Source organism: Dipodomys merriami, unplaced genomic scaffold, assembly GCF_024711535.1.
Source record: "Dipodomys merriami isolate MVZ:Mamm:240054 unplaced genomic scaffold, mDipMer1.0.p SCAF_31, whole genome shotgun sequence".
NCBI lineage: Eukaryota > Metazoa > Chordata > Mammalia > Rodentia > Heteromyidae > Dipodomys > Dipodomys merriami.
Window position 1 is genome coordinate 13,556,172 of NW_027204604.1, and position 14,748 is coordinate 13,570,919.

General features: G+C 49.3%; 1 protein-coding gene across 4 annotated transcripts in view; it reads right to left on the minus strand.

Annotated features, from left to right (window-relative positions):
* Positions 1-14,748, minus strand: part of Nav1 (neuron navigator 1) — a 240,692-nt gene that overhangs the window by 14,559 nt on the left and 211,385 nt on the right. Inside the window, exons 12-19 of one of the 4 annotated variants that reach the window (XM_070041840.1) lie at positions 14,326-14,474; positions 12,326-12,496; positions 11,224-11,276; positions 10,195-10,218; positions 10,009-10,086; positions 6,593-6,676; positions 6,288-6,399; positions 3,520-3,641 (exon numbers count right to left, since the gene is read on the minus strand). In XM_070041840.1, coding sequence (XP_069897941.1) covers positions 3,520-3,641; positions 6,288-6,399; positions 6,593-6,676; positions 10,009-10,086; positions 10,195-10,218; positions 11,224-11,276; positions 12,326-12,496; positions 14,326-14,474 — 793 coding nt within the window. The remainder of the gene's footprint in view (positions 1-3,519; positions 3,642-6,287; positions 6,400-6,592; positions 6,677-10,008; positions 10,087-10,194; positions 10,219-11,223; positions 11,277-12,325; positions 12,497-14,325; positions 14,475-14,748) is intronic. The other 3 variants (XM_070041842.1, XM_070041841.1, XM_070041843.1) reach the window with 3 other exon arrangements.

The following is a 14,748-nucleotide window of genomic DNA, read 5'->3' on the forward strand; positions in this document are numbered from 1 at the left end:
CTCAGCAATCCAATCCTATCAGTGAATTAATCTAGAGACTCACTCACTTTGGGTCTCAAGATCCCCTTTCTTCCTTGGGTTCATCAACCCAGATTCTACTCATCTCCTTACAAAACAGCCAGAAACTGACACTGGGGTTCTGTGAAGATGAAGAGAAGGGAGTGGTACCAAGCTGTACTCAGTATTGTGGTATGTGTGCCTAGCACGCCACAGAGCAGTTAGAACAACCCGACAAAAGCACTTTTTACTATGTTGAGATCTCTCTCAGCCTCTCCTCAGATCAGGGCATTATAACCCGATGTTTGATCTCAGCACTGATGAGCTTGGGTGTTGGGTGGGGGTGAGCTTTTAAGAGATGCAACCCAGGAGCCTCATCCCACACCCATTCACATGCATCCATTCAGCATGCACACACACAGGGACACAGACACGGAATGGCAGCAAGAGACAGAGAGTAAAGGAGGGGTCAAAGGCCATAGGGGAAAAAGGCAATGCAGATCCTTCAGACAGGGGGAAATAAATGAAGGAAAATTTGAGGATATCCTTTCTAATCCTCTCTCTTGGGACAGAGTCTGTTGGGTAATGGGTAGAGCTAGCGGCTAGTGGCCATTGATTCTCTACTAGGTAAGACATAAAGGAGGACCAATCTGACTCTAGTAGGGTTGAGTGAGAAAATATGTATGCAGCCTGCTGGTTCCAGGGACTTTACTGTCCTTTAGCAACCAGGGCCCTAAAGTACCATAAAGCTCAGGTCTCTGCTGAGTTGAATCAAGAATCAGGATGGAAAAGTACAGAGTGGATTTCTTGCTGGCATCAGGCAACTGAAGGAAGACTTGGAATTCAAATTCAGGCTTGTTCATTTTTAATCTAATCAAGTTTTCTATAAATCATTCATGGGATGCTGTATGTATGTGTGTGTGTAGAAAAAAACCCCTGTGAGCCAGGTGTCCAAGGCTCACATCTGTAATCCTAGCTACTCAAGTGGCTGAGATCTGAGATCACACGCTGAAGCCAGCCGAAGCAGGAAAGTCTATGAGACTTACTTCCAATTAATCACCAAAAAGCTAGGAGTGGAGCTGTGGCTCAAGTGGCAGAGTGCCAGCCTTGAACAAAAAAGCAAAGGGAAAGTGCCCAGGCTCTGAGTTCAAACCTCAGTTCTGGCACTTAAAAAAAATAAAGAAATCCTGTGACCAGTGTGCCTGGAGTGTAGCCCTCTGATCACTAGGGTTCTAAGTAAGAATGGTGCGCAGTGCACTTTATAGAGTGCACCTAACCCTTGAAACATGTTTGTTGGCATACAGCTAATGGTCCCATGGTTATGAGCTCAGAAAACACTGGAGTAAGCAAGACAAAGCAGGACTCTTTCTGGGAGATATTTCAGAATGTGTCCTGTGCAAATGAGCACTGGAGAATATTTAGTGATTCTGAAATTGATCTGATAATGGCAGCATCACTATTGAAGGAGTATCTGAACAGATCGGTGATCTGTGAAATCTACTATGAGAGATGCTAAAGAGCCAGACGCTAAAGAGGCTCTACCCTCCCTGGTCAGGCCTCCGTGAGAGCTGGTCCCTTTGCTCCATTGTTCCCTTCTGACCATACAGTGTTGATATAGAGCATTCCACCACATCCCCGGCTACTTTTCCTAATTCCACCTGAGTTTACTTTCACTGCCTTTGTGCTGTCTGCTCCAATGACTCTGGTCAATGAACTGTACTTAAAGGACTATAAGCATTTGGGCACCACTGGATTGTTAATCATTTTATATGTGCAATGTTCTTTTTTTCTCCTCAGGAACACTGTAGGCTCCTGACAGAGGTGAGGGTCTCAGGAGCTCACGTCCTCCACACCCCTGTTGAGATCGGGTGGGAGGGATGCTCAGGTGTTTGGTTTGCAGCAGAGATTGTGGGTTCATCTTCTTGTTGTTGCTGTTGTTTGCCTTAGACTCTACTGTAGTCCCTAAATGCTTTTAGAGGTCCCATGGATATCTGGAGGGTTTTAAGGTTTGGGATGATGACGGTGTCCTAGACTGGACCATATCCCCCATAATTTCTGCTTTATGCTACTCTGGAGCTAAATCTTTAGGTTAAGCCCAAGCTGAACTGGCCTCTGAAAACTGTGGTCAAGAAAACCTCCATCCAGATTCCTTCTGGCTTCTAGGTTTAATGGGCCAGAAGTGTAAAGGTTCACTTTCTGGGCCAGGTGCTGGTGGCTCCTATCTGTAATCATAGCTACCCAGAAGGTTGAGATCTGAGGATCGTGATATGAAGCCAGCGTGGGTAGGCAAATCCATGATTCTCATCTCCAGTTAACCAGCAAGAGGCTGGAAGTAGAGATGTGGATCAAGTGGGTAGAGTGCTAGCCTTGAGCAGAAAAAAAAAAAAGCAAAGCAAAAGCAAGAGGCCCCAAGTTCAAGCCCCAGTGACAGCACAAACTATTTTCTGGGTAGAAGCTCAATGTGACTGCTTTTTATAGTAGTCCAATTCAGTAACAGCGGATGGACGACAGGAGGGAACTGATTCTGATTGTGTTTGGCTTTCCCATCTGACCTATAACCAGACCACTCCTCTGCTCTGCAGAGGCAGCTGTGGGTGCACCATGCAGTGGAGGGAGGGAGCTGGGACCTCTGCGCAGTTGCAGTGGTACTGTTAGTGTTCTGAGTGGCTGTTCTTTTCCTTTCTTTTCTTTTTAGAGGGAAATAATTGCTCTCTAAGTAAGGAAGGTAATGGTAAAGGGAAGAGAAAGTAAGGGATGAGGAAAAGAACCGGGCCTCTTACCTCATAGACCTGGAAAAAAATAGGGATTTGAAGTCAGCATTTTGAAGGGGAAAAAAAAAAAAAAAAGAAGAAGCAACACTTAATCACTCATTTCACACAATGGGCGCCTGTCTGCATTCCACAAAGGTCTGCGGGCCGGTCCTAAACAGGGAAGAGATGAGCTCCCTTCCCCCGTCAGCCAGAAGAGCTGAGTGTCCTAGAAAACTAAAGAATTTCAAAAAGACCATCCAAAGTCATTTTAGGGTCGGAGGGAGGTGCGCAATGACAAACATGAGACAGACCCCTCTGGACCACCCAAAGGTAATAGAGTACTTTTGAAGCACTTTAGAAAGCTCGCGAATTCCTCTCCAAATTGGAGAAATCACCTCCAGAAGCCCCTAGGAGGAATGACACTGTTTACAAAACCTTTCTACAGTAAAGGGAGCGGGCAGGGAAGGGACTGCTATGCCATTTCCTTCTGAGGATTTCTCCAGCTCCTTCGGTGGCCAAATATATTTGATCTAATCCGTGTGAAGAGCCCATGCTAGCAGAAGTGGGAAAAGGTTGAAGGGAGAGCCTGGGGACCAGCAGGCCGTGGCTGGGACAATGGAAGAAGTTGGCAGACCTTGCTCCCTGCAGACATCAGACTGAAGTTTACCACTAGAAGGGACCGGTCAACCCTGGAGGCCAACCCAGGTTACCCAACCCCTGTGCTGCGTTGGAGGCAGAACCTCAGAGATTCTGCCCATGAACCTTTACCTACCCAACTCTTCTTCTTCTTCTTCTTGGCATCAGCATCCTTGCTGCTGCTGATGCTGGAGTGGCTGGTGATGCTGTTGAGGCTTGAGATGCTGTCTGAGGAGTTCTGTCTCTTGATCCGGAGTTCTAGGGGCCAAGTTCAAGTGGAAAGGAGGCAGAGGTGGATTTAGAGAACACAGGAGAATCAAGTTAAGGCTAGCTACAGAAGATAAACAGGGAAGGGAACCCACCAACTTCTTCTAGAAATGCACCATTCAATTTGTGAATTAGTTATCAAACAAAACATTCATGAAAGGCAAATCACATTTCAACACAGAAATTGCTAGAAGCTAAATAATAAGAATAATAAATAAAGCTGGGCACCAGGAGGTCATACCTGTAATCCTAGCTGCTCAAGAGGCTGAGATCTGAGGATCACAGTTTGAAGCCAGCTGAGCAGAAAAGTCTATGACACTCTTATTTCTAATTAATCACAAAGAAAAGCCAGCAGTGGAGCTGTGGCTCAAGTGATAAGACTGCTAGCCTTGAGCAAAAGAAGCCCAGGGATCACACCAAGGCCTCCCCAGGCACAAGGAGTTCTCAGTCTAGTAGGAAAAAAAAGAAATGGTATAAAGTGCTCAGCTTGAATAGAGCTCTGAGAAGGACTTACTAAGGCTGACCTTCTATACTTTAGGCACATACCATCCTATCCTGGGTCAGGGCTTATCCAGTAATACTTAGCTACTCGATGGTCCAAGGCCAAATATAAATAGCTACGTGCAGAATTTTTAACCTGAATACAGGGTAAATCCCATCTGATGATGAGAAAAGTGAACATGCCAGGCAAGTATTCCACCACTGAACTATGCCCTCAGCAGCTGAATTAAGATTTCCAGCACTAAAAATATTAGATGGCAGAATAAGTTGCATACTTGTCTATCTTTTGAAGGTTTCAATAAGTTGTGAGCCTATCAACTAAATAAGAGATTCCACATGAATTATTTTTAAGAGCAAAAGAGCCAGGCACACATGGCTCATGCCTCTCACCCTAGCTACTCAGGAGACTGAGACCTGAGGATTGTGGTTCAAATCCAGGCAGAAAAGTCTGTGCAATTAATCCCCCCAAATGCGGTAGAGGGGTATGGCTCAAATGGTTGAGTGCTAGCCTTGAGCAAAAAAAAAAAAAAAGCTTAGGGACAGGACCTAGCTTTTGAGTTCAAGCCCCAGGACAGGCACAAAAACAAAAGCAAAATAAAACAAATCTTAAATTACACAGTATGAATAACTGTTTTGTCTTTTGCAGTGTTGGGGATCAGACCCAGTGACTTTGCTCACTCAGCAGCTGCTCTACCACTGAGTTGACCTCCCCAGCCTTTGCAAAAGCTTCTGAATATGCATAAAAGCATTTTAAAGGGACGAGTGTTACAATACATGAATCCAATCTCAAGTTAAATGAAAACAAATACTTTTAGAAGCTGTAGGATAGACACCAAACAAAACGTGTAGACTCCTAGAAATGGGCCATGGCTGGTGCCTTGGGGGACACCAGTACTTCAGGAAGCTCCATGATGGAATCAGAGCTGGAGAGACAGATGGGAGAGTATCTCAGAAGCTAAGGGAAAGACTTACTGAAGGACAGGTGAATAGGGCCCCAAATCTGGGAACTTGACTCTGTGTGTATCTGTGTGTGTGCGCGCGCACGTGTGCATGCCTGTGTGAACATGTATGCACAAGTACACAATATTTTTCCTTTGAGACAGGATTTCACTATGTAGTTCCATCTGGCCTTCAACTAACTAGCTGTGCAGCACAGGCTCACCCTGACCTCTAAATCTTCCTGCCTCAGTCTCTGGCGGGCTCGGATTCCAGATGTAAACCACCACAGTCATCATTCTTTGGAGCCCCTATTATAGTTTTTTTTTTCTTTGTTTGTTTTTTTGGCCAGTCCTGGGGCTTGAACTCAGAGCCTGGGCACTGACCTGATCTTTCTCCTCAAGGCTAGCACTTTACTACTTGAGCCACAGCGCCACGTCTGGCTTTTTCCTTATATGTGGTACTGAGGAATCGAATCCAGGGCTTCATGCATGCTAGGCAAGCACTCTACCACTAAGCCACATTCCCAGACCCAAAGATGGTTTTTGTTAACAAAGTAGGTGGGGGTTATGTTCGGAGTGAGGCAGGTGAATAGCGGGAAGAAGAGCTTGAGGAAAGCGGCAGAAGCTGTAGTGTATGGTGTGAAGGCAGCTGCTGGGGAGCAAATCAGGGCCCTATATATACAAGACAAGGGCGCCACCTGCAAACTCTATCCCCAGCCCACAGCCCACAGATATTTTGGTGTCAGTCTATCTGTAGTGAAGTCTGATTGCTAAATGCCGAGGCCGCCTTGTCACATGACACTCGTGTGACTCATGTATCTATCTTTGGCTGTGTCATCTGCAGAGAAGAGTGACTTCCTCTCCCTTGGAGACATGAGGTGACCATCAAGAAAGCTCACATACACGTATGTAGAGCGACACATTTGTGGACAGATGTGAAGTGCTCTGCTGGTGACTGCCTTTGACAGCTCTTTGGTCTGAAGGCTGAGAGGCCTTGCAGTGGATTACAGATCTCCTCGACCAGCCTTCATCCCCTGCAGTGATAGTCATGTTCCTCATCACTCCTCACTAGCCAGCCCAGACATCATAGTGGAGGGAATTCATATGAAAGGTGGCACATTGTGGGAGGAGATGGAAATCTGCACTCATCCTCTCCACCCTGCTCTGTTCTCCCTCGGTGGGGAACAGAACACCTTACCTTTGGGTGTGGCTTCTGAGGCATTCAGGGCCCCCTGAATGACCGCCTGAGCTTCAGAGTTCTTTTTCTTCAGGAAGTCGATCGTTTCTCGTAGATCCAGCAGCTCAGTGTCCTAAGCCAGGAAGGAAAATAAGGTCAGCACTTGGAGATGGCTGGGCAGTGGGGTGGGCCCTGGAATTCTATGCATCTTGACAGAGAAGGGCAGGGAATTGGAGCAAGGAGAATCAGGGCAAGGGAAACTGTCCTGGTGATTGAGGAGGGAAACCCGGGTCTCGGTGTCTAGCATCCCCACCCACACCTCTCACCTTCTCCTCCGCTGTTTCTGCCAGATGTCTCAAGCGAGATGTCATGTTCACCAGGCTCTGCTCAAAAGCAGCCACTAAGTTAGCCTGAAACAAACACATAAACAGATCATCTGTTGCATGAAGCTAAGGCAAAGAAAATGACTGAGATGCAAAATAGTTTTAGCTGTTTTTCTGTCTCAGAGCTGGCCCAGGTCAATGAACCTCTTAGTTTTAAAATATTGATTTCCCTGAGCAGACGGTGAATCAGCTTCCTGAATAAGGTGAGACCATCTACAGGCCATCTACCAGAGGACTGTCTCTGTGCTCTGTGTGGGATGGGAGTGGAAGGCTGATGGGGGTGCGGGTGGGGGCATAAGTCTCTGGAAGGGTTCCTACAGTTTTGGTTTCCCTCCACAGTGAAGTGTGCTCACTCCTGTCATACTAAATAACCTCCCCATAGGTCCCTTTGGATCTTTCTTCCTCTGCCCCCAGAGTGACTCTTTCTTCTTTTATTATTATTTATTAAGTAGTTGTAAAAAGAGATTACAATTTCATAGATTAGGTTATGAGTATAATACTTCTTGATCAGTGTTATCCCTTCGTTTCCCCCATATCCTCCTTGCTCCCTCCCTCCTTCCCCTGACCCTTTCTCCATTCTTAATCTACTTCTGCTCTGGAACTACTTGTTTCTGGTTTCTTCAGATTCTACTCTGCAAGATGGGAGGGAAATGGCTTGAGACTTTAGGTGCATTCTGCAGTTTAGCCACCAGAGGTCAGGTTGGCTTCGTGAAAGGTGCCGGGTCTGGAGGGGGCCCACTGGAGGCAGGCTGCACCAAGGTGCTGCGGGGCACTAAGGCCATGTGGAATGTGACTACAACTCTAGCTGACCAACTGGCAGCAAGATGTACAAGAATGGTGAAGGGAATGAGGCATGGGACTCAGAAGGATACTTGAGGAAGAAGAAACAACCAACCATCAAGGAAGGCATCTGACTAGGAGGCAATGCATGTTTTCTGGGCAGGTCCTTCACAGAGGTGCAACGATGTGACAGCCTCACCGCTTCTCATTGGTTGGGCTTGCTCTTGTTTTCACAGCTGCCCTTGACATATGCCTGGAAGCTTACCGGAACGGGACTCTGGAAGTTGCCTCTTGCCTTGACTTCCTGCCAAGGATCCTTAGCAGACATGGGGTGACCTAAGCAGTTTTCTTTCACCTTTGAGTACGTGTGTGCCCGCATGCCAGTACGGAAGCTTGAACTCAGGGCCTAGGCACTGTCCATTGGCTTTTTTGTTCAAGGCCAGTGGTCTATCATTTGTGCCACAGCTCCACTTCCACCTTTTTGGTAGTTAACTGGAGATAAGAATCTCAGGAACTTTCCTGTCTGGGCTGGCTTTGAACTGTGACCCTCAGATTTCAGCTTCTTGGGTAGCTAGGATTACAAGTATGAGCCACCAGTATCCAACCAACTTCAATCTTCTTGACCTCATCTCATTTGCTCCTCTTATCCCAGTGTCTATCTGTGGACAGGCAGCTTGAAGTGCTGGAAATCTACTCAAGAGTACTGACTGGAGAGAACCACTGGCCTCCTGTGTGTTTTTCTTTTTGTTGTTTGTGGTTGTATGTTTTTCTAAATCAGACTCTCCTCATTTAGGGGGCTGAGCTTTCCTCTCCCACCCTGTCTCCTACATGTCCTCCCCTTCCCCTGAACATTCCCCTAATTCCAAGCTCAGACTAGGGTGCCCACAGGACCACGGGGCTATGTGCTTCCCCAGAGGCTAGCATTGGGAGTGGTAGGTTGTTCTGAACCCCTTTCCTGTCTTCAGCTTCCATTGTTTGGATGTTGCATGCAAACTTGGCCATAATTTGGTCCAAAGTCAGGACATCTTGAAGAGAGCTGTGGGACCTTCCCAGAGTCCTGGCATCTCCTGTGTGAAGGCGGGGCTCTGACCCTTGGCAGAAATATGTATCACGATTCCGAACTCACCGTGCCTGGGTGTTTAGTTTGTTCTCCCTTAGTCGAATGGAACTTCCTGTTCTAAGAAAAATCACCCTCTAAATTCATTTTCTTGGCCTTCCCCCAGCTTTGACAGCATGATGCCGGACAAACTGCAGTGTAAATGAATCAAACAATAATGTTCTTTGCCTCCCCGGCGGCTTTCCCTATCCCCATCCAGCTTCTCTCCAACACAAGTTTCCTAGTGTGTGCAGGACGTGACTCTGGCTGTTGGCCTTGACAGGCATGCATAAGATGGTTCTTTTTTATGTTACAATTCTCTGGGTCCCCAGTTGTGGGAAACAGTGCTTGGTAAGAGCTTCTAACAAACTACCAAGTACAGAACTTATAATCTAGGAGGTTGGGGAAAGAGAATAAAGAGTGTATTTCAGCTGCTGTTGAAATGTATTGGAAACAAAATTTGGGAGAGATTTTGGGGGTAGTTTCTACCTGATTCCAAGGGACAGACCCCAGGCCTGACAGCTGGGTTCCCCAGGGAGGATGGGAAGAGAGAAAAACCAGTAAGCACTGCGGAAATTGCAGACATGGTTACTTTGTGCAAACACTTGGAAAGCTCCTGTAGATCCGGCTCAGCTGGTGTTTACAGCTTTGGGGGAAAATGGCTCTTATGTTCTCTGTTTGCATCTCAGTCACAAGGGAGAAACTACCACAACCTGGTTAGACAAGGCAGTTCCATTCCACCCCATCTCAGAGAGCAGAAAAAACTAAGGCAGAAAGGAAGACAGTGACCATACTAGATGAATGCAGGCACAGCCGGTCTTTGCTGGCTGCCTACGAGCTACCAGGCAGGTAGTTGGCTAGCATGGTGTCGTGGTCACCGCACAATGCGAATGACAATTCTGGGCCTGTTCCCTTACTTGGCATGAGAAAAGGCATGTGCTACCCCAGGACAACAAAAAGGGCCTCGAAGGGCTCAATAAGTACAATCTATTGGTATTTTGTTCACAGCCAATGGCAAAATGGCTTTTGCCTCCTTGATGAACCTCTTTTCTCTCTAGGAAGGTCAAATACTAACTGCTAGATGCCACCCCATTCGTACCTTCATTGGAGTAGGGGAAAAAATGTCTTCTTTCATCCTTCCCTTCTCTTTCTCCCTCCTTCACTCTCCCCTTCCCTCCCTCCATCTTGCTCCTTCTGGTTTTGTTTTTTTTTTTTTTGATCCAGTCTTGCTTTGGAGCCCAGATTGTCCTCAAACTCAAAATGTTGCTGTCTCCATCTTGCAAATGCTGGGATTACAATTGTCTATCACCATGCACCACTCAACATGGCTCTTTACAAGGGCTCAGGAGGCAAAGAGGTAAATCTCAGGAGGTAAATCTTCTGTTGTTGGTGTGTGCAGACTTTGTCAAAAACTGTCTGAAATAGATCAATCTAACCATGACCAAAGCAGTGGCCCAGGGCTTTCTCTTCACTAGACACTCACATTGGCAGAGAGTTGGGATGTCAAGGTGGCCACCTTTTCCTGGGATGATTCCAGTTCCCTACGAAGCTTCCGGATTTGCTGCAAAAGGAAGAGAAAAATCGACTACTGATGGCAGAAGTAAAAGCTCTGGAGGGAAAATGGAGTGCAGTGGTGTTAACAAGCAGAGACCAAAGCTTTGCACCCTACCTCCGACTGCATCCTCTCCTCAGCCTGAAGGGAGTGCAGAGGAAAGAAAGAGAAAGCAGGTGGTTACTATGGCAGTGAAAAAGGCAGGCCTGGGAAACAGGGAGGGAGAGACTCAAAATAGTATGATTCGGAGGTGCAGAGGTGCTGTCCTGGTCCCAGCTCTTCACAGGGCTGAGCTCAGAGCTCAGGGTTTACAGATTTCTCTGGTACTTATCTCTAGCTCTCTCTCTCTCAGCCAAGAAGGCTAGGAAAGGAAACCTTGGTTGTTCTGACAACCAATCCTTTTGCTGTCCACTTGAAGGAGTAAAGAATTAGAGGGCAAGGCTGAGCACCAGTGGTTCACACCTATAATCCTAGCCACTCAGTAGGCTGACATCTGAGGATCATGAAGCCAGCCCAGGCAGGAAAGACTCCTCTCTGTAATTAACCAGCCCAAAGCAGGAAGTGGAGGTGGGGCTCAAGTGGTAAAGCGCTAGCTTTGAGTGAAAAAGCCAAGTGAGTGTGGGAGGTACTGAGTTCAAGCCTCAGCACGCACACACACACACACACACACACACACACACACACACACACACACACACACACACACACACACACACACACACACACACACACACACACACACACACACACACACACACACACACACACACTACAAAACAACCTAGGAATCAAAGGACATCTAAAAGTGTATGCAGCACCCCATAACATAATAAACATTTGGTCAGTTCCGTACATTATTGAGGTTCTGCTTAGAAACCTCATCTAACCTTGCCATCAACGCTTCTCAGCACCACAGGAAAAGGGCTTGATAACAAGGAGATCTTCCCTTTTCTCAAAGGAGAGGAACACAAAGCACCAGAGTTGCTTAGGAGTTGGTGGTGAGGCCAGAAAGACGACCCCTGAGGCGCCCAAATGAGTGGTCGGAGCCCAGGCACCTGCCTCTGCCCCAACCAAAGGGAATGAGGGAGGGCAGGAGGGAGGGGAGAGCAGGGAGGGGGAAGGAAGGGAGGATGTAAACGCTCTTACTGAGGAGTAAGTGGAGGAGGCACTGGAGGCCAGGGAGAGCACGGAGCCATGAACTGAAAGAGAAGCAGAACACAGGGTGAGTGGAGCGTCCCCGGGCCCACGGGTGTCTGGCAGGAGACTAAGGCAGGAGTTTGGATTCTGGTTCTGGAGCAGCAGAGTGCCTCCCCCCCCCCCGCCCCCCCACTGCCCCGCGCCCGCCCGCTGGCATCCCAACAGCCCCAAGGCAGTCAGGAACCTGAGGAGAGGGGCCCAAATTGACAGCCTCCCTGCTGCTACCTCCTCCAGCAGCCCAGGCCTTGTGGGCCCCTGCTCAGCGTGCTCCGAGGCTCCAGAGACAGGAAGGGAGGTTTTCATGATCATCTACCATCTTGTCCTCCCAGCCAGGGAAGTATTTTTATAAAACATCAGAAGGAGGGACTTTCTCATCAGAGCTGCTCAGAATAAATATCCCGGTTCTTTCTAGGCCTCCCCTGGCTCAGGACTGGGAATATTTATTCTGAGCATTCAGTAGAGCCTATTGCAAGCACCGAAGCATGTCTGCAAGGAATGCCTCCCCCAGTGAGCATCCTCAGAGTAACAAAGGGGGTTCTAATGCACCCCAAGACCTGGTCTCCCAGGAGCAGTTTGCCAGTAGTCACACCCTGATCACCACCAACAAACAGATGGCCGTCCCAAAAGCTAATCTTTGGAACGTTCTGGAAAGAGCAACGAGATGCCTAGTTCTTTGTAAGGATTATATCCCTGCATGTCTGTTCTAATACTGGAGAGACTGTGGGGAGGAAAGACTACAACTCAAACTTGGAGGACAGAGGCTCTGGTTTTCTGAGCATCCTGATGGGGCACCATATAACCCGATCCTGACTTCCCTCCCCTGGTCCCTGGCTAGATGCACCATCCCCAAGCCCCAGTGCTAGACAGGGCCACCCAAGGTTTCTGGGCCCCCAGACCCTTCAAAGGTATGGGAAAAAAAGAACTGAAATGGCCCAAACTGATGTCCTATGGATCGTCTATGTGTCGTGTGGTGGCAGTGGAGGTGGTACGGTGGGTGAGGGGACCCAGCAGAGCTGGAATGAGTGTGAACCGCGCTGGCATGAAGTCTCACCGTCGTCCGTGGGGTCTCGGAAGGATCCTGACCGAATCATTCCCTTGGGTCTCTCGGCCAGGGACAGGGTGCTCCCCAATTGGGAGCCGCTGTACAGCTCGAAGGCCGCCTCGTGGGTGGGGATGCTGTTGGAGCGGGTGATTCTTGGCGTGGTGGCCGCAGTGGGACTCACTGGAAGGACAGAGGGGAAGGGGACAGGAGAGGGAGGGGGAGGCGGGAGAAGAGGCAGGGTCATCAGCTCTGGTCCCTTGGGGGCCGGAGCACCAGGAGCATGAGAGGCAATGGGAAGAGGGGGGGAGAGGAAGGGGCGGGTGGGGCAGTGCTAGTGTGGAAGCAGCTGGTGGTTAGGAGCGGGGTGAGGGGGTGAGGGGGTCCCTCCTGGGGAGGTTGAGCCCTAGTGGGGAAGGACCCTGCATCTGGGATGAAGGCCTCCCCTCAACCTTGCCTGCCTTGGATCTGTTGTTTTTTGAAGGTTAGGCTGGGGGCCTTGGCAGCTTTCCCGAAACCTTCACATCACGGGGATGTGCCTGGGATGAGGATGGATGTTGTGGTTCCCTAAAACACAGCTGGCAGCTTGGGAAGACTCGGAGCTCCAACCAAGACTCAGAGCCGAATGATGAGAAAGAACCAGCCGGCAAAGGGACCAGGCTGTGGGATCCAGTGGGATCCATTATAGAAGGAGTGAGAGTCTCCCTGCAAAGCAGGCCCTCCCCCTCCCCCCCCCCCCCCCCCCCCCCCGCTAGGTCACTTTAGGTCAGCTCTAGAGCATTAAGAAATGCGGCCCTCTCTGCACAACACTCCCCTGGCTTGAAGATCAGACAGACAGCAGCTAAAAGTGTCGGTTAGGCTATGGACTCTACTTTAAATCTGGGCTCTGTGGACTCTTGGAAAGCTACAGAACCCTTCCCCCTTTGCCTGTTGCTGGAAAGACAGCCTTTCCAGGCTCGTGCCCTCGTGGAGTTCATTTGCATATTCTTTTGCCCATACACAGGCACATGGATGCCTAACCTGCCTGTAAAGACCTGTGCAAAAAGATTCTCCACCCGGGTCTTGAATCTACAAGGAGATCACTGTTTAGCCCACTTCCTCAGTCTGTAGCACATGTACTTTTCTTCCTGTTTGGCCCTCAGTGGAGATGGAAAACAAGCCTACCCTATCCTCCATTTAATAGGCTTTCAAAGACCAGATGACCCTGACCGAAGGCACAAATGACCCTGATTCCCAGTCTTCCCATAAATTCCCCACAGTCATTGCACAGGCAGGTTACAGGTTGTCTTACATCAATTGCTTCCTTTCATTCAGCTGAAAGATGGGATGAACTTGAAAGAGATACAGCAAGTGAACAACAGGCTCTGTCCTCAAGAGGCTCCTAGGAGGCCAGTCCTGACCCAGTGCTTTCTAGAACCAGGCTGCTGTGCCCCCATGCCAGGCCAGGCTTTCTCCCCTCCCTGCCTCTGAGTCACGGAGCCACGTCTTTCTCTCCCAGCTTTCCCTTGTCAGGCTTTCCAGGGGGTATGATCAGGGCATGTCTTGGTCACCCCTGCCTTTAGGGACAGGATGACCCTGGCTCAGGCAGAGCAGTTGGGGAGTCTGGATTTCCCTGGGTGTAGAGGCAGATCTCAGCCTTCTCTATCAACAACCTTTTTCCCTGCTTGCTTCCCAACAGCCTGACATGGCAGCACTGAAGCTGGACCTGATAGCATTGACCTTATCAGCTGGCCCCGGAAGGGCTGGTGTGGCAGCGACTTTTGAGAAGCTGCCTGTCTCCAGGGTCCTTAGGACCCTTAAGGACTTGTCTCAAGGGGTAACTTTTCAGTTCAGGACCTTGGAAAGCTTTGCCTTCAGTCCTAGCTCGGGTGGGTAAACTGAGGCACCACGAAGCAACCCGATAGAGCGTGAGAAAAAACGGAGATGAAAAGTCCAGGCCCAGCTTCCTGGCTTCACCTTCAGGGTGAACCCCACTTCATCCCCCGTCACAGTGCGCGGCCGGAAGCACTGACCTATGTTGGTGAGCTGGCCCTTGGCACTCAAGGACATGGAGAGCGCAGGGGGGGAAGGCAGGTCTGCCTGGTCATCGGATTCCGGCAGCCCCCCGATGGTGTGTGAGTGTCGCCTCTCCTTGGTCTCTTCCTGGGACTGAAGCTGGTACCTGCAGGAGCAGTAGAGAAACTCGGTCTGGGCCACTACAAGGCCACACTAGGGGCTTAGCTAAGTGGACGTGTCTGAGCTGGGCTGGAGTGGGAGATTCTGAAAATGGCACAAGGAAAAGGAAGGGGCATCCTTCCTAGAACCTCTGGGCCATGCTGAAGGACCAGCAGGTAGTCAAGAGAGCTCCTGGGTGGGGGTGGAAAGGATGGAGGGGACCTTAGAACTTCTTCTCCAAGGCTCAGGACAGAGCTTGATGACTCCACGAGTAGCCTCTC